Source organism: Limulus polyphemus, unplaced genomic scaffold (assembly GCF_000517525.1).
Source record: "Limulus polyphemus unplaced genomic scaffold, Limulus_polyphemus-2.1.2 Scaffold557, whole genome shotgun sequence".
In the NCBI taxonomy this organism is placed as follows: domain Eukaryota; kingdom Metazoa; phylum Arthropoda; class Merostomata; order Xiphosura; family Limulidae; genus Limulus; species Limulus polyphemus.
Genome location: NW_013666167.1, coordinates 159,220 through 178,758, shown reverse-complemented (window position 1 = coordinate 178,758; position 19,539 = coordinate 159,220). Strand labels below are relative to the sequence as shown.

The 19,539-nt window shown below is 37.3% G+C and overlaps 2 protein-coding genes across 3 annotated transcripts in view; one reads left to right on the top strand and one right to left on the bottom strand.

The window, feature by feature from the left end:
- LOC106459089 (renin receptor-like) overlaps positions 1-11,885 on the bottom strand; it is a 29,914-nt gene extending 18,029 nt beyond the window's left edge. Inside the window, exon 1 of the mRNA XM_013918673.2 lies at positions 11,664-11,885. Coding sequence (XP_013774127.1) covers positions 11,664-11,724 — 61 coding nt within the window. The 5' untranslated portion in view covers positions 11,725-11,885. The remainder of the gene's footprint in view (positions 1-11,663) is intronic.
- Positions 11,886-12,097: 212 nt separating this feature from the next.
- Positions 12,098-19,539, top strand: part of LOC106459088 (conserved oligomeric Golgi complex subunit 6-like) — a 41,734-nt gene continuing 34,292 nt past the window's right edge. For both annotated transcript variants that reach the window (XM_022385506.1, XM_013918672.2), the window contains exon 1: positions 12,098-12,228. In XM_022385506.1, coding sequence (XP_022241214.1) covers positions 12,124-12,228 — 105 coding nt within the window. In that variant the 5' untranslated portion in view covers positions 12,098-12,123. The remainder of the gene's footprint in view (positions 12,229-19,539) is intronic.

The following is a 19,539-nucleotide window of genomic DNA, read 5'->3' as shown; positions in this document are numbered from 1 at the left end:
AAGGTAATACCATCCGGTAGGTGCCTAGATGGTCTTATGGTACATCCCATTTCAACAGAGCCTGTTGCAATCTGTAGTAATTATAGTGAAAGCAGTTGCTAGTGTAGAATTAAAAAGACAAAGCATACCTGCTTGGGCAACACTTACCACAGAGTGGGTTCCAGTGACAATTAAAGGGACCCTGGAAATAAATAAGTATATGATTGAGGAAAATAAGCACCTCTGGTTAAAATCAAACAAATGTGGTCAAAATAGCTACAGGGGTAGTCAAAAGCAGTCAGAAGAGGAAACTGCCATATCATGTAAGTAATAAGATAGGAAAGTATTGGGATTAGTCCATATACCAGCCCGTACAGTGTCTTCCAGAGGGTAATTCAACCAGGATGCTAATGACAGAGATATGACAAACTTGGTGAGATGTGACATGCAAAAGATTCCTCTCCTGTAGCAATAATCCATCACTGGCCACGTGAACAATTTATGAAGCCACCTTGTTAGGGTAATGGGAGATCAATCACAGGAAATAGAAGGATTCCAATGAATGAACAATTGATTCCTACTACCTCGAAATGAGTTAGTACAAGCCACATAACACTTGATGGCCCTAACAGGACATAAGAAATGATCAGGATCAGAGCAGTCATAAAGGTGAGAAATGGCTGGCAAATGGATTGGTGAGAAGGATCTTTCCCCTTCCTTGGCTGCCAGAGTCTTGGGAAGAAAAGACCTATCGGGATAATGCAGGACAAATGTGGAATGATAAAGAGTCCAATGCACCTGGATTACAAACAACTCCAACCAACAACAACAAAAAAATACAATTTAAGAGAAGGTGAAACAGCTAAGGGCTCAAAGGGAGGATGAGACAATGCATGTAAAGCAACTGTAAAATCCCAATTTAGAAACTGAAAAGATTGTTTGGGTCGAAGAATACGAAAGGAATTGAGTAAACATGATAGTACTGACGTCTCAAAAACTTTCCAATATTTGGAGTACCAAAAACAGTGGATAAGGATGCCTTATATAAAGCCACCCTGGACGAAGCAAGACCCCTCTCAAATATCCAAGTCATAAAACAGGATATGATAGGTACTTTAGGATGAAAACGGTTTAAATTCCTTTTAATACACCACTGATGATAAGTATTCCATTTCCGTTGATAAAAGGACCCTGGTTGAACTATGGAGAGATTTAGTTAAATACAGAGAAAATCGTACAAATTAAACCTTTATGTTGGGCACAAGACTGCATAACTTCCAAGCATGAAGATTGAGTTTCTGAACATCTGGGTGGAGAATGTCTAATCAAGGTTGTCTCAACAAAGACTGCCAATGTGGAAGAGATAGAGGTAGACATTCCTCCAGCTACTAAAGAAATGGAAACCATGTTTGTGCTGGCCAATATGGTGCAACCAAGAGAACTCGACAGGGGATGGAATGAACCATAGTTAGAACCTAGGGCAATAGCCAAATCATGGGAATGGCATACAGATGTAAACCTGTTCAGTCCTGATTGAATGCATCTACTGCCAATGCTTGAGAATGAGATATCGGAGACCAAAACAACTACAGTTGAGATTTCCAATGAGTTGCAAAGGCATCAATTGTTGGAGACCCGAACTGAGAGCAAATCCACCGAAAACCTCAGGATATAATATTCATTCTGTCAGAAGAATCTAATTGGGTCGAGACAAGTGATTTGCAATTAAATTTACTAAAAGACTGACATGATGGGAATAAGCCCAGTAGAGAAGATCCAAGGTACGATAACAAAGGTCTTGAGAATGTGTGACTCCTTCATGAGAAATCTGAGATATCACCGTGAAATTGTCAGAATTTATCATGAAAATTTTTCCCTTTAAGAGAGACAGACCTTGAACCATTGCCAGGTGTACTGTAAGGAGTTCAAGAACACTGATATGGAGGGTAGACTCGTCTTTCATCCAAATACCTTCTGAACTTGAAGATAAGCTCCCCATCCCTGAAGAGATGAGTCTGTAAACAGATGGATCTCGGGAAGAGGTGATGGAATGGATACCCCAATAGTAGTGTTGTTCCGATCCAATCACCATTCGCAATTGACGATGTTGCTCCTGAGTAAAGAGTCAGAACAAACCAAAGGATTGACATGCATGATGCATTGGTCTCGCAGTGACCACTGAATGGACCTCATATGTGCTCACCCCATAAGGAATGAGAGGCTTGAGGGATGCTCACATACCCAAAAGAGAGAGAGAACCATCTGCTCAGTGAGAGAACGAGACATAAGTAAAAGTCTAACGGGTCTTTCCATGGCTTGAAGCCTGATAGGGGTTGGTTGAGCAAGACTTAAGTTTGTATTGAAAAACACACCCAGATGGATGAGATATTGCGTCGGTGACAGAACTGATTTCTCCAGTCTGATAAGGAAGCCTGCTTTTGTGGCTTCTGAAAGAAGAATCTGAGAGTGTTGTTCTGCTAATTGATGGGATGGTACCAGAAAGAGCCAGTCGTCTACATAATGATGTGTGCAAAGGCTCAAGGAATACAAATGAGGAGAAAAAGCTCAAACAACTCTGGAGAAGACACAAGGTGCTGATAAAAAACCAAAAGGTAGAGTCTTGAGCTGCAGCACCTGATCCTTGTGCACAAACCTGAGAAATCTCTGGGAAGGTTCCACTCTGGGAATATGGAAATAAGCATTGGTAACACCGAACTAGATCATCCAGAGCCTTGGTGCAAAGTGCCATCATAGGTTGAAGAAAAATTCCATTGCAAAGAGAGGAGGATCTAAAAAGTGGTTGAGCAAGACAGATCAATGCTTGGATGCCAATCTCCTGTTTTCTTGGGTACAACAAATAAAAGAACAGGATTGACTCTCTCTACTGTCCTTTTGACTAACAACTCTCTTATGGCCTAGGAACAAAGTTCCACTTGCCATGGATCTGTTGTGTAGATAATGTTAATAGTGATGTATACTGAATGACAGACTCTGAAGCCAGAACATGGAGTACCCATGGATCCCTGTGAAAGAGATCCAAATGCCCAGAAAGTGATGTAATCAGGCAACCATCGAGCCACAACAAACTATGGCAGAGCCCACAGAGTCACCTGATTTCAAACCATCTGTATAAATGGGAATAGAAGAATGATGTGAAAGACGTTCAGCAAAGAGAAGATGGTACTTCTAATCTGGAATATCCACCTTCCTCAGATGACTCAAGTAAAGGTCACATTCGGGATGATAATAAGCCAAGGTAGAGTGGGTTGATCATTGGGGACAGCAATGTTATTCAATGCCAGACCAATTCAGCCAGGTGTGCCTAGATACAAAGGCCAAAGGTAGGAACTGCAGACCGTCTGTTCTGAAAGAGCCCAGCCCACTGAGGAAGAAAGATACAATCCCAGGTGGGATGCTGAGATAAGGATTGAAGCTTGGTAGCATACTATAGAGAAAGTTGCAAATGGCAGAAATGAAGAGGAGGTTCATGGGACTCAGTGTACAAACTCTAGACTAGAGAAATGCGGAAGCCCCCATGCAGAGCCAAAGCCCCAGATGGTGAATCGGGTCAAACATCTTTAAGACAGACATCCTGGCTGAACCATAGACCCACAGTCCAGTTTGAATAGAATAAGGGCATGATAGATCTTGAGCACAGAACATCAATCCGCTCCCCAAGAGGTGGCAGAGAGGACATGGAGTATGTTCAGTGCCCTTGTACACATGGCATGTAGCTGCTTCATGTGAGGAATGAAAGTAAAGTCAAAGATAAGCCCAAAGAGTTTTGCCTCAGGGAGCATAAGAAGAACATCACCACCGAGATAGATCTCGGGTTGGGGTGTTAGAGCCTGTTGGTGTCAACAATGCATGCAAACGGTTTTGGAAAAAGAAAAGGTGAAACAGTTTGCTGTGATTCACTTCAACAAGAGATTGAGGGCAGTCTGAAGCTGCCACTCAATAAACCTCATGTTCGATGATCTACATGAGATATGGAAGTCATTGACACAAGAACCATTAGCGACAGTAAGAGGAAGTTGTGTAGTGATAGTATTGATCTTGATACTTAAAAGTGTGACATTCAAGACACAGCCCTGAGGAACTCCAAGTTCCTATATGAAAGAATGGGAAAGTGTTGAACCCACATGGACTTGGAATTGCCTGTCAATTAAAATGTTTTGAATAAAAAATTAGTAGATGGCCACGCAACCTATATGAGTGGAGGTCCCATAAAATGCCGTACCTCCACTTAGTGTCCTAAGCCTTCTCAAGATCAAAGAAAACAAAAACAAGATGTTCTCTCTTAAGAAAGGCTTACCTGATCGAGGCCTCAAGTCAAAACAGGTGGTCCATGGTGGAGTACTGTTGATGGAACCCACACTGAGTGGGCAAGAAGATGTTGTTTGACTCGAGGAACCAAACAAAATGAGCAATAACCATCCTCTCTAAGACCTTACAAAGACAGCTAGTGAAAGCAATTGGACAATAATTAGAAGGAATCTTAGGATTCTTCCCAGGCTTAGAGAAAGGGAGGACAATAGCCTGAGGCCAAACATCAGGAAAAACATTCTCCTGCCAGATCCGATTAACAACAACCAGAAGAATAGCAAGAGAGGCAGGAGAAAGATGGCACAGCATCTCATAGTGAACGTCATCAGGTCTGACTGATATACTGCCAGACCGATGAAGAACAAGTTTGGGTCCCACCAGTGTAAGTGGGCGATTATAGTCATAGAGACAATTGGACTGAAAGGAAAGAGGCAATCGCTTTGCTCAAGACTTAATGGCCAAGAGGGCGGGGGAAGAAACAGAAGTGCTAGATGCACAAGAAAGGTTCTCAAGTATCGGTGATGTTCTGTATATCAGCAACTTCCTGGTCATTGGAGAGCACAATGGAAAGGGGATGGGAAGAATACCTCCCACTGACCTTCTGAATCTTGTCCCATACAGCTTTGTAAGTGGTGGTAGAAGCAATGCTAGTTGTAAACTTAATCCAAGATTCCTTTTGATTCCTTTGATGTCTGACCTGCTAAGCATGGGCACGGGCCTGCTGGAAAGTGATACAGTTGGAAAGAATGGGATACCTGTGAAAAGTATCCCAGGCCTGTTTCTGAGCCTTCCATGCCTGGTGGCAGGCTGGAAACTACCATGGAGGAGGATACTATGGGAATTATATCAAGGTTTTTAGGTATAAATTGAATGAAGCAATCAGTTACTGCCTTCACATAGTCATAAATTGATGGAAGAATAGCTACAGCAGGATCAAGTTCCAAAAGAGAGGTGAAAGAGAGCCAGGTCCAACTTCCACTGTGGCACTCGGGTCAGGTGGCATCGACCATGGCCAATCTCCCTCAAATGATAAGAAAATGATCACTGCCCCATGGGTCACTGTCAACCCTTCAAAAAATGTGAGAGAAAAGTGAAAGAGAGCAGATAGATGGATCAATGATAGTAAAAGAATGACTAGGTGCTTGAAAATAAGTACAAGATCCAGTACTGAAGAGACAAAGGTTGTGATCTGAGAGCATACACTACAAAATGACCCCTCTCATCGATATTAGTACCACACCAGAGGAATTGTGTCCATTAATGTCTTCCAGGACTAAAATGGGAGACGGCACCTGTTCAACTAGAGCATCAAGGTCTGATTGATCATAAGTCTCTCCAGGAAACAGGTAGAGAGAACAAACAGTGATGGTATGACTTAAGGAAACACAGATGGCCTCCAAGGGTGTATCGAGTGACACAGACAAGGTGGACACATGCTGGTTGACCCACCCCTTCATGCATGAAAGGTGACTGTATCAGCAGGTTTTGGGAATGTTTTCTGCAAGGAGAGACACATAGGATGATTGGTATCAATCAAGGCCTTAATGTCATCCAAATTAGAAAGAAAACCTCGACAGTTACATAGTATCAAAGTGGCCATTTTTACTTAGGTGGAGGAGAACTGGGCAGAGAAGTTTTCTGTTTACAACCATGCCATTTTTCTTTGTTAGAAGGAGGTCTATCAACCTCCATGGATCCTGCCCTTGGTCGAATGGGCATATCTCTGTCACTAGACTTATATTCCAGTGACTGAGGACACGAACAAATAATCATTCTGCATCTCGGGGCCAAAGAAAATGAACCCAAACAGACATCAAAAGCCAGGGTCAAAGGAGGTGGACCCAGGAATTCACTGGAAGGAATGGTGAAGACAGAAATAGGAGTAGATGTGGACTTGTCAACTCCTTTATCCAAATGTTGCAAAAAAGATTCTGATGGATGCATGGAAAGCTGTCTGCACACCCATTGTAGCAGTAGAACGAAGTGCAGCAGCATATATTCATGGAGTTGGGACAAAAACTTTTGAGCCTCCGGATAAGAAATGTTGTTAACAGTTTTTAAATGCTATACCTCTTTCTCTTCCACCCACTTAGGGCAAGATCTATAGTAAGAGGGATGGGAACCACTACAGTTAACATGGTGAGGGTCCAGTTTGCACTTGTAGGCACCATGGTGTTTACCACCACAATGAGTAGACATCACAGAGCCACAACAAGATGCCTTTGAATGATGGAACTGCCGACATTAAAAACATTTGAGAGGGTTGGGAATATATGGCCATACCTTACAGTCCAGATAACCTGCCTTGACAGTAGCAGGTGGATGTGGTGATGTAAACATCAAAATAAGAACATTGGTAGGTGGCATAATTCCTTCTTTATGAGTGGAGATATGTCGCACTGCAGAAACTCCTTGGCTGGAGAAACCAGCGAGGATCTCTGGGATGTTCTTCAAATCCCTCTCAACAGCAACTCCTCATGAGGAATTCAAAGTTGCATGGGGAGTAACCTCAATGGGTATATACCCAATGGCCTTTGAGTTCAGGAGGAGGTCACTGTGTTTTGGAGTAGATTTTTCCACCAAGATGTCCCTAGAGCATAGCTTCTTAACTGACTTGGAGAGCCAGCAAGCCCCTCTAACCCCTTCTGAATAAAAAGGGAGACATTTGCCCTAAAAGTTTGTCTGACAAGGAATGCAAGATAAAAAAATGAGATACAGGTTCAGAATGGGTTGAAGATTGCTGGTCAGAGTCTTCCAGATGAGGTTGTTTACCAATTAGATATTTTTTTACTATTTTATTTTTTTGAGGATTAATGGAATCTATAATGAAAGGAGAAAGATTCAGTGTCCACTGACCCCACCCACCATTGGGTCCTATGAGGGGACACACTACAATGCCAACTAAGGACACTGCAGCAACGGCATGATTTCAAGAGCACTATACCCAACACCAGCATCAAACACAATGTCCATAACGCCTGTTGAGAATACCCAACACTGGTACTCAGTTGACCCTTGCCCAATAGGGCCCGGCGGTTGGCCCTGGGGGGGGGGGCACCCCAAGGCCAAAGTGGTGTGTTGAAGTGGCCCACACACCACTCAAACATCAGGATACTCTCCTCCCCTTCATGGGTCACAATGCATGGCAAATACATGTGTGGATGCTCAGATCCCAGAGGAGGTAAACTGAAAATACAGAACCTTCCCTGGGAGGTCCCCTCACCATGTGCAGGAACACACCTCGAGGGGACAATAGCTGCATAGTTTCCATTGCAAAATGCTCTGTCATAAGGCTGTTGTGTTCAAAGTACATCACTTCTCCCTGCTAGCTTTCCATACTCCATTAGTGAAAAATGACAAGAGTTTACCAGTGTTGTTTTAACAATGAGATTGCAGAGAAATCTATAGGCACTGTGTCTACAGTACTGTTACATGCTGAGTTTTCACTGTTTATCTCAAGGCAACCATACTCCCATTAGTTGTAAATCAGCTATAAGAAGATTGCTAAACACTGCTCTGCAATTTACCTTTCCATAATCCAATTAGTGAAAAATGACAAGAGTTATCCAGTATCATTTTAACAGTGCGATTGCAGAGAAATCCACAGGCACTGTGTCTGGGAAAATTGACAGGTATATCTTTGTATCTTAATAAAAGGATTAATAGCAGGTTATGCTACAAAGAATAAGTTATATGCAGAGCTTTCTTGGTTAATCTCAAACCTAAATTTGCATATGAACAAGCCCTTTTTTAAACGGAGACTCTATTCATCATTGCATCATCTCAGCAAGGGCCAATAACGAACATCACCTCTGTGTAAAAGCTTACACACAAACTGAGGCCTGAGATTAACCAAGTAAGCTCTGCATATAAATCCTTATGTGGTATGGCATAGCACAAATACCCATTTCATTCTACAGCTGCTTGAGATATGAGATATTAGAGCAGATATTTTGTGGAAGCAGTTTGTGTATATACAACTGTGTCAGTTCTCGATATGGAAATCAGTCTTGATTATGATGCATTATGTTGTCTGCAGCACGTAGATGGCTTGTGCCACTGCCTTTCATACTTGTGGATTCTCATCTGTAACAAGATGCTGCAATTTACTTCCCACACCTAAGGTATGAATTGCTGCAAATCTCTTTCTGAATGGTACTGGTGCTTCAAGTTCTTTCACATTCCTCTGTTTTTCAATTATATTAGGGATAAAAGATAACTACATCTGGAGAACTCATAAATAATCAGTCTGAACATATCATATTTTTGCATTAGAAAGGCTGAATCCTAGCTCTTGCCACTAAGCTATCTATTAATGTACTCCTGCCTTAGCACTAAACCTTCCATCTCTTCACATTCCAGCATTCTCCACCTTTTCCATCTTGAAAGCAGCTTGCCTAAGGCATTTGTACTTCTTATACTCCTATAACTTCTTCGTCCAACTTCACTCTTTACTTCTGCAATTTTCTCCAAGGCAAGCTTTACAAACTTCAAGTCACACTGATTCTCTTAAAAACTACAGCTTTATCCACTGTTTTTAAATAAAGCCAAAATTGCTTGAAATTTAATGTTTGGCACGTTTTTGTTGATTGTGCATAAAAATATATAGTTATGATGTTACACACCAAGCTAAGTGTTAATAATGTCATATTTATTATATAACATGTTTAAATGCCAAGTACTGCAAAACTTATAAAGACAAACACAAGCAGCACAAACAAATATATTTACAAGTGTGCAATATATCTTATAATAATGTAAAAAAAATTCACCATTTAAGGGCATAACACATATCAAAACATTTACATTTATTAAACACAGAGACAATAAATCTAGCATAAAAGCAAGTAAAATTCAAAAGTGAATTTTACGAAATTCATTACACCCAAAGTTATGTACAACACAATATAACTGTTGCAATTTATAATGAAACACTGTATCTAAAAATGCATATTAAAAAATAGTTGGTAGGTTTCACAACTTTCATGAGGAGAAACAAAATCATCATGCTCATTTATGAAAACAAACAAAAAAATCAGAAAATACAAGTCACTTACAGAAAAGATTATTTGGTCTATTGGAATCACCCCTCATCCAAAAAAAAAAAATTTACGTTAAATATTGGAAAAAATTAAACCTAAAATCAAATAAGTTTTGGAAACTTAAATCTTTAATTTCTGAAATACTACCTGTACTACCACTTGTCATTACTGCAAGTAACAGTGCATCACAGAAATTATGTCGCTGACAGTTTAGGTGCAAGCACCAATGAATGGTGGAAAGTAAAAAAAATTACCTGTTTCCAATAATGCTGTCTGCCACATATAAATATGGTGCCAAAGGATTTTCAATATAATTAAAAACCATAACTGTGGGATTTTCTTTTCTTAAAAAAGAAAAAACTTTTACAAACTTACATCAGTAGGGATTCCCAGAGAATTATAGTTCACCAACACAGAAGTGTCTGAGTGCAAAATATAAATATTCCATAATCAAAATACTAAATTATTGTACACCACACAACAAATGAAATACATCTACAATACTATTACATGATGAGTTTGCAAGACAACCGTACTGCCACTAGTTGTAAATCAGCCATAAGAAGATCGCTAAACATTATTCTGCCATTTAGCAATGACCAATCGGCAGATGTAAGCACCAAAAACAGGGTGTTGGAAAGTAGGAGCTTGGTAATTAGGAGTCAGTGATATATGAAATGATAGCTCTCTTCATTGTTCTGGGTGTTTTTTTTCTACCCAGAAGCATTTTCTATTTGAACATACATCAACAAAACTTTAAAACTATTAATAAATATCTATTGGCCAAATAATAAACTTTGTCATCCATATTTGATAACTTGATATATATTGTTACATCTCTGGTCGTTAGTTAATTTCCTGTATAATTTCTTTCCGATGAAACTTTAGCGACACAAGTCCTTTCTTAAATAAAACTAGTTTATTCTTTCTCAATACAACTTTGAAATTCACTTAATTTCCACGGTCACGCTATAAATTAAACAAACACTATAATTCACAACAAACGACTCATGTGCTCGACCCAACTGTCCATCTCTGTATCTGTCTACAATTCAACTACATTACATTGTTGCTGTCACTTCTTACCAGTCTTATATATACAAGAATACCGCATATCTAGTAACCTCTCGAGGCTTCAGGAAGGGACATGAATGTTCTAGAAGCGCATGACGTGCTACTAGCATCACGTGACCTCCGCTGTCGTAACAATATATATATATATATATATATTTTGTTTCCACAATTTTAACCAACAGTATGTACAAAAAAAAGATGAATTGGAATTATAAGTAGTCAATATGTTGCCTTGACAACAGTTTGCCTTACATCATAACAAGTATGTATTTGTCAATCATGAAGCCAATTCAATACCAAGTCTCTCCTTTACTGTAAATGGGTAAGTTCATACTTGATTTTTAAAATTTGGTTGTTGAAAGTTCTCACTGCATTTATTAATATAATATAAATTCCCACATATAGGTTTTGAATTGAAATACTTTATTAGGGTTACATTTTATCTCACCTTGTCACAAATTTCACAGTCTCAGGTTACCAGGTAAAGCAATTTTATTTGCATTGTTTCAAATAGAAATTCACAAGGTGTGAAAGGTCAATTTACGGGTATGATTATTAATTGTTTTTTCGTTAATTATTAAATAAGTAATTCAAATTGCAATTTAAATCTACTAATTTTTTACTCTGGAATCCAATGGTGTATAATTTTTTGTAATTCTCACTATTTAACCCTTTGACTGCAGCTGCTGTAAATGAATGCAGGATTTGTGTAAGTCATGCACCCATATAGAGCACACATGCATTCAACAGCTGGAGGTGGACCTTACCCTATACATTGAATCAGCAGTCAGTGGGTTAAAATTCAACAAAACCCCTACTACTAATAGTACTATCAGTATCACTCAGCCTAAATTTAAATTTCATGTTTAACACTCAATATTCTGTAAGAAAGCTAGACTTCAGTTTTAGATTGTGAGAACACTCTCAATCTTACTCTTTGTCAAACACTGAAACAGTATTGCAAGTTTTACTTTTACATGATCTTAACTCAGAAGTATTACTATTAGTAGTAATATAACTTATAAGGGTAACTTAAGTAAGCAGTACTAGTAAATCTAGTATAAAGGCTTAAAAATTAAGAACATTTTTAAACAGTATTCGTAAGGTTTAAGTACACTATACATAGAATATTACAATTTACAATTCCTGAGTTAGTGTGTTACATATACTGATAATGATATACTCATATACTAGTCTATAAAGTATACTGTATAGTGATAACTGATATACAATGTTTCTTACATCCTGAAATCGAAATAAAAAGTAGATGGACACGTAATACACGAAAGTTCCAGATCATCATCGTTTGGAATTCCAAATTTCTTGAAGATTGAGGAATATTTTTGTTCTTCTAAATTTCAGTGTTTGTTTATTTCAAGATAAAATAAAACCATTCAAAACTTTTCTTACAAGTAAAACTCTTAGCTCGCTGCAATTAATGTCACCTGACTTTGCCTGTAGTCTCAAAACCTGTCACCAAATCTGGGCAATAAAAAAAAAATCCAAACATTGATGATAAATTTAAAAAAAATATTTCTAAAGTATAAGGATAAATATTGATATGTATTTTAAATATTATTATAGAAATTACAAAATATAGTGATTTTCAGAAGTACGAACAAATGATTTCACGTTTTGGATTTTCACAGTGTTAATTATTCTAATATAACGAAACTTGGCAGTTGTGGTCATAATCTTTAGAATGGCTATTGAAAAAGAGCAAACTGGAGATGAAAAAGGTCAACACAGCAAACTCTTAGCTAAAAAGCTTAATAAAATTTTGGACACAAGACTGGAAAATGATAAGGTAGGGGTAGATATCCACATTTGAATCGTATATCTTTTAGTGTGGTAATGAAAATGTTTCAATTTTTGCAGTACACTGTGTTAGTGTATACTATAGCCTATACTATAGTATAGGCAGCTTTGACTTTGATTATAACTTATAAGTATAACTACAAACCATTGTTATTGTAAATGAAAACGTTGAAACTGTTTAACACTTCATTTTTACATTTCTTTCATAATACGATTCCCTCTAAATTTAACTTTTAAATTAAACTAACTCTGTCTGATAATGTAACACCAGCAAAATTGGGATTATTTTAAGTTCTAGTATTGTAACATTACAACTTAAAACTATAAGTTGTGGACAGTTATGTATTTTATTTTTAGAAATAGCATAGACTAAGATTAGGTTTAGGACCTACTCAGGCTTCTGCTCAAACTTATATTGTGATGAAGCCAGAAGGAGAAACAGGTTCTTAATTTTAATGTTGTTTTTTTCATCTACTGAAGAATAAAAGTTTAATTGGAAATGAAAGAATATCATGTTAACATTAAACACAGTTTATGCTAAAACTTTGAAGACATTTAGCAAACTTTAGTGTTAGTGAGTGGCAGAGGCTTTAATTATTGTTTTATAATATGCATTGGCTAGATACCTGGCAGCTGGAAATGAGCTTTTAAATACTACATACCTGGCAGTCCAAAAATTTTAATACTGATGAGCTATGATCATTTCTTGCTTGACCTACAGAATGAATAAATGAAATTACAAGACTGATTTGTATTCACTCATAATGAAACAATCTGATAACTTTTGCACTGGAAATTATTGTTTAGTGGCAAGAGAGTATAAGAATTCAAAATTTTTTCAAGCACTCAAAGTGTAATTTTCAACTTCAAACACACAAGTCACTTAATACTCCCAGTCTTCCATGAGATTTTAAAAGTCTTTCACTGATTTCTCCACCCCGCAGAATAAGTAATTTCTACTCTACAAATGAAACTTGTTGATTGGTGTATGTATCCGCTACAAGCTGCTGGGAATGATCCTTTAAATACTAGATACCCAGCATTTCACAATTTCACATGCATGAATATTGATAAACTTCCAAAGGTAAACCATCATGTACCATAATCTCAATTTAGAAAAAAAAAAAGGGGTCAATGGAGGACCTAGAAAATATAGATTTATTATTTGTACTTTTGTTGTTAGACTGTGTTGGAATCTCTTATCAAAAAACATCTAGAATATGTTTTTGAAAGTTGACATATAATGGTTTAGAAAAAAGTTTTCATTCTCTACTATTGTGGAGTTGTTTTTATGGTTCTTCTGCTTTACATTGTGAAACTGATGTTACAATATTTATGGAGTTCACATAAAAATATAATTTTAAATACTAAGTCTTCCTCATTTCACCATTGATTGATATTATATTTCAACATAAAACTCATCCATACCTATTTTAAACTGCATTTTATATATAAGCATAAAAATGTTTAGAACTGGTTTCATAAGGGGAAGTATACAATTAAAAAGGTTTACACTTAAGTTATTATTTTTTCATTGAGAAAAATAAGTGATTGCTTTTCGTGAAGAATATAATATGGAAATTTTCCTATACTCTCAAATGTTTGGGCTTTCATCTTCCTGTCCAATGCCAACATAGATGATTAATGTAATGTAATAAAAACTGGGCCTGAATTTATTCGTTTGGATGAGAGCATGCTAATTGATGTTGTGCATCTTGACTTTTTGAAAACATTTGATAAGATGCCACATTCAGATTCATTTACCTTTTTGGATGCTCATGAAACTGGAGGAAATGTTAGAAAGTGACAGCTAGTGAATAGATTGTCAAAAATGTTGGAGTTTCTTAGACCTTAACAAGTCATTCAACTCTCTGATCAAGCTATCTGTTATCATTAAAAAAAAAGATAGTATGGACCTTCACTGCAAATATCAAGATGAAGTTATCCCCAAAATGAAATATTTTTGAAATGATGATTCATCTCTTCACATAGTGTAGCCATCTTCCTCAGCTCTTCTGTACATTCTGCCAAAGAGATTTGCATGCCACTAGCCTTGTGAAAACATCCATCTAATTTCATGTGAACTTGCACCACAGCATGATGATGTATGTTATCATGCAGCAAAAGCCTTCCACCAGTAGGAAGGTAACACACATCTCCATGTGCACTAACTCCCCAATGTATTTGTATGTGTAAAATTTAATTTTTCTCTTCAACACTGTATTAACCAGACATGTTTAAATTTTTCATCTATGTTCAGTTTAATGAGATTTGTTTTGTTAACAAAACTTTGATTTTTGTTTCTTTAGCTTTTGTTACAAAAGCTTTAATATTTTATCATGACTTCTCGGGTGACAGTGTTTTATACTTATTACTGAGTGTGGATGTTCACTGTTCACAATTAGGCCTTATAGCTGCTGTGGCTTTTGGAGGCCCATTAACTATCAGGGTTATAGCAGCCATTGCTCAATGTGTTGTGGATTACTGCACCTTGCTTCTTGGGCCTCCTACTCCTGTCTCATCAGCTGAATTCCTTTCTCCTCAATCCTCAATTGGGAATGATGCATCAGACTAAATCCTTCACCTACTTTGTTTTGATAGTGCTCTACCATTTATTAAATAATCTTAACCTTTCCATCTCTTACTGGATTTCATTCTCAGACATATTCCTTTCCTTCTCTTTTTTTTTATGTTCTTTATCTCACTTTATGACCTATGATTCTTGGGTTTATCTTTTTTTCTCTTTGCTTGTTATTAGGATTTATTCAGTTTCCTTTCTCTAACAGTTCCTTTCTCATGACAAATATGTCCTTTCCACCCCATGTTCATGGCCACTATTTCCAAGATTTATCCACATTCTTCCCTTCTTACTTTTCTGACCAGCTTGGGAATCAGAGCCCATGCCTTCTTTTTCACTTTCTAGTATCCTAACTTTGTATTTTTCATCTATTTTCTCTACCCTTCTGTATTCCTTTTTCTACCTCCACCTTTTATCTGTGGTACTTCATGCTTCTTATAGCTGTTGTGGAAATTCATTCATTTTTCTGTTTGGCCTGTTCCACATTTTCTGCTCTACCCCTTCATACTTTATCTTCTTGCTGTGGGGACTCATTGGGTCAGCTTACATTCCTCCCTACTCTCCCCTTCTCTCTGCTTGTGTTGTATTATTTTTCTGGCTCCTTTTCTAGGCCTAGATTTTTTCTTTGGCATTATTTTCCCCCTAGTGACCTGGTCTGATAATGTATGACTACTGTCTTCATGCTATTCTCAGGTGTTTACCCCTTTCTCAACCTTGCTCTTTATTCATATTCCTTGTCTAGATAAGTTTCCTTCTCACCCTTCCATTCTGGATTCCAGGCCATCCTCCTTTTCCCATTTTATCTCTACAAGTAGTCTTGTTCATTCCTCTTCTTGCCAGTGACTGTCACGCATATACAATTGTGTCTGTACCTTTCTCTCATCCTGCTGATAGTTGTTTCCCATTTTTCCACCTTAGTTTTTTTCTTGCTCCTCCTTCCTCTGCTTTTCTTTGCATTTCCCTTTCTCCTTCCTTCATCCACATCTATGATCTTTTTGACTGCGGTTGGCTATGATCAATGTGTTGAACATCTTCCTGCACATTTCCTGGCCTGCATTGTTTTATCTACCCAATCTGTCTTTTTTTGCGTCTTTCCTTGCTTTTCCCTTCATCTCAGTGTTAACCCCTCATATTAATTTTTATTATGTGAACCTTTGCTTGCCATATTCACCACTCATGGCTGGTATTTTGTTCTTTGACTGTTAATATTTGTTAACCCATTCTGGGATGTTTCTTTTTCTCCCTCCCTTTACTGATGCTGCTCAATTGTGGGGAGGGGAGGGCTTGTCTTGGGATCTGGGTTCTTTCTCATGCCCTCTCAGTATTTGGTACTTTTGGACATTTCTTTTGCTCATTTCAACCAAGTTCAGCCTATCCTATTTGTTTGCAAACTCTGGCTTATCTGGTCACTGGATTTTACCCTTCTTGTTCTCTCCCTGCATGAGAGGTTCTTTCCGTTTTGGGGATTCAGGCTTCTCTAGAACCCCTTATTCATTTGGGGTATGCCCTCATGTATCTCCTACAGTGGCCTTTCAGATCCTGGGTTTTCTTTCTTGGAGTCCTTTGCCGGTTTTTGTGAGTCTCTCCTCTAGGAATTGTTAGGGTGACTGAATCATGATCATCATACTTTCTACATTCTCTTCCACTTTCCAAACCAGATCTTCTTCCTTCTTTGATGCTAGTGTCAGCTCCTCATCAACATGCTTGTTCTTTTTTCTCTTTGTCAGGCATGTTCTTGCTTCTACTGGCAAGTCACTTAGTTCTGTTCCACTCAGTTTTTTGTTTTTAGGCTCTAACTATACACTTCTGTGCTTTGTTGACAAGTTGCCTCTCTTGGCCAGTCCTTATTCTTTCAATAGAGTATCCTCTGCATCCCCAAATCTTCTGTTGGATTTACTTTTGGTTGAACATGTTCCATTTGGTCACTTTGCCACCCTTTTCTCTCAAGCATTTTGTCTAACACTTCTCTTTGGCTCTGGCTGTTATTTTTCTCAAACAGGCCTAGTCTTACCTATTTCTCTATAACTACTCCTTTATTTATCTCATCCTTCTGTACCTCAGGCTTACATACTATTCTTCTTCTCGGACCCTCTTGTTGGTGTTTCTTTGACTGCCTTGGCCTTGATATGTTTGCTAATTGGAACCCCCTTCCTTTCACCATTATCCCCTCTCTTTCTTTGTTTGCACTCTCATTTCCCTTCTTCACTGAGGGTTATTTTCCTTCTACCCTCATGCATGGAATTTGTCTGGTCTGTTGCACATCAGACTGGACTTTTTAATTATTCTTATCACATTATACTCATTCTTCAACTGTATTTGTCTGTCGTCATTGGTGGCAGATGTTTTGCCATTGGTCCTTCTGCTACCCATTTTCTCTAGGCAGTAATTCTGTGTACCACCTTTCTACCCAGCCTGTTCATCAAATGATTCTTGTTCTCAATCTTTTTTATTTATTTGGTGGCCACGTTCATGGCTTGGCTCCTGTGTCCTGTTTGATGGTTCTGTATGCCTTATCATGAACCTCTTACTTTAACCTTTTATTGCCCCAGGTATCCTTTACTGTGAATGACACAAGGTTTTTTGTGTCTTACATTCAAAATTTTATTAAACTATTTTTTGTTTAGGTTATATCAATTAGAATAGCATAAAATTGTGGCTAATAATTCATATTTTAATAGTATACAAGTTTTAAGTTCTTAATTATACAAGGCAAAATTTATAAAAATCCTGAATTACCACTAGTGTGCCCACATGACACATTTTCTCCTACCATGCCATCATCCCTATTTTATCCACCACCCCTCGAAAAACTATGAAATTAAACGTAAAATACTCTATAAAATTGTTATTGCTCAAACAAACCATAATTTTTATAGCCTTCAATATTGTTTGGTTACAGAGCTATTGAATATAAAATCAGACCCCTCCTGCCACACCCACCTGTCACATCCTTTCTTTCACATTTCGTTGGTAGATCTCTCTTACATTTCATTATATATTACCTATAACTGATAGAAAGTCAAGGCTTTCATCTATCAAATGACGTATTGTATAACGTTGTCTTCTGAACAGAATATCATTAATTTCTCTCACAGTACAAGATTCGTTCCCATGGGAAAGTTAACGACTAGCTTGGATGAATTTGTAATGGCTCTTGTTGCACAGTTAGAAAGATAATAAAATTTTGCGAGAAAAGTGAATTTGTCTTCTTTTTGCATGTTATTAGCTATATTCTTTGGTGCATTGTTTAATTAAATAAAAATTAAGTGCATTACTAGCATTAGCATAAAAAATTAGACTTAATTGTCCTCAACAATTGAGGGCAAGAAAAAAAAAGATTAGGTAAGTAATTTATTTCTTGTTTTTCATATTCATTCTTTATGTATTATTATAAAAGTAACTAAAATCTAAAAGTACGGATCTTTTTAAGTTACTTAAGACTAGATTAGGTAAATAAATTATAATAATAATATAATTAAAATGGTTCACGAGGCACGCATGCGAGCAGCTCATGAGTAATGTAATTCAATAGTGCAACGTCAGCTGCATGTTCCCCGAGTGATTTTTAACTTGTATTGGTGCTGATAGTAGTTAGACATGGTTCAAAGGGTAGTAAAACAATGAAATTTAATTATAAATAGATGCATACTGTTGTGAACTTAGAGCTACTTAGGATAAACGAATAGTTTCATTTTACAATTTGAAATTATTCTAGAAAGAAAAAAGTGTATTTTAGATTTATTTCATTTTTTGTTTTTTTTGGTGGTTACAAGGACTGTCAAATTGACTAACGGTGTATAGATTTAGGGTAGACAAAATAACAAATAAGATATAAAGTTTTATAGAAAACAAATGTTTGAAATGCATTTGAGAGGTTTTAGAGATTACATAAATCAAATCTGAGATTTTTGAGATGATGAAGCTATTTTTAATCTTAACATGAAAATCACTTTGCATAAGGTCGATTCAAAACAAATCCTCAATATATTCACGGAAAAATCTTTATTTTATTTCATTAAAAATACTTCACTATAAATATGATTTTTTTATTTGAAAGACTTATAATATGAACTGAAAGACTGCCAAATTTTGTGAAGATATACACTCTATATTGAAAATTAGAAGTATTAAATCTATAAAGACTTTAATTGAGTAAACACAAAAAGAGACCACGTGGTTGGTCAAATTGACCGAGCCTGTATTGAGGGGTTTAAAGGTCCCAGTCTTATCGTCTTCCTTTCAAGAACAGGCCCATTGACTCCTCCATTGACCCGTTCATCTTGGGATGTTGATGCTTATATTCTGTTTGGCATCCTTTTCATTCTGTCCCACCTCTTCTTTGCCAGCCATTGGATCAGCATTTCCAGATGTGCGTATGGACTCTTATTGCAAATTCTTCTCCATATCTATACTTTCTTACTTTTTTATTTCTTGACCTTCTTTTAGCTTCCATAGGTTCTCATTCTTCCATCACCTTACTGTCTGTGAGTAAAATTTGGGCCATTTTCTTTTCAGGACCCCTCTTTCATTCATTAGGATCCCACTAGGTGGCTAGTGTTGCCTCCTAAGGTATACTTACCCAAAATCCACATTGAGCCAGGATAATGAAAAACCCTCATACCATCTGCTCTGGCTCTACACGTGCCCATTCTGAGATGGGGTGTTCTGCAAGATCACTTGAGTTTTCCTTGTGGTGTGTATATATATATATATATCACATTT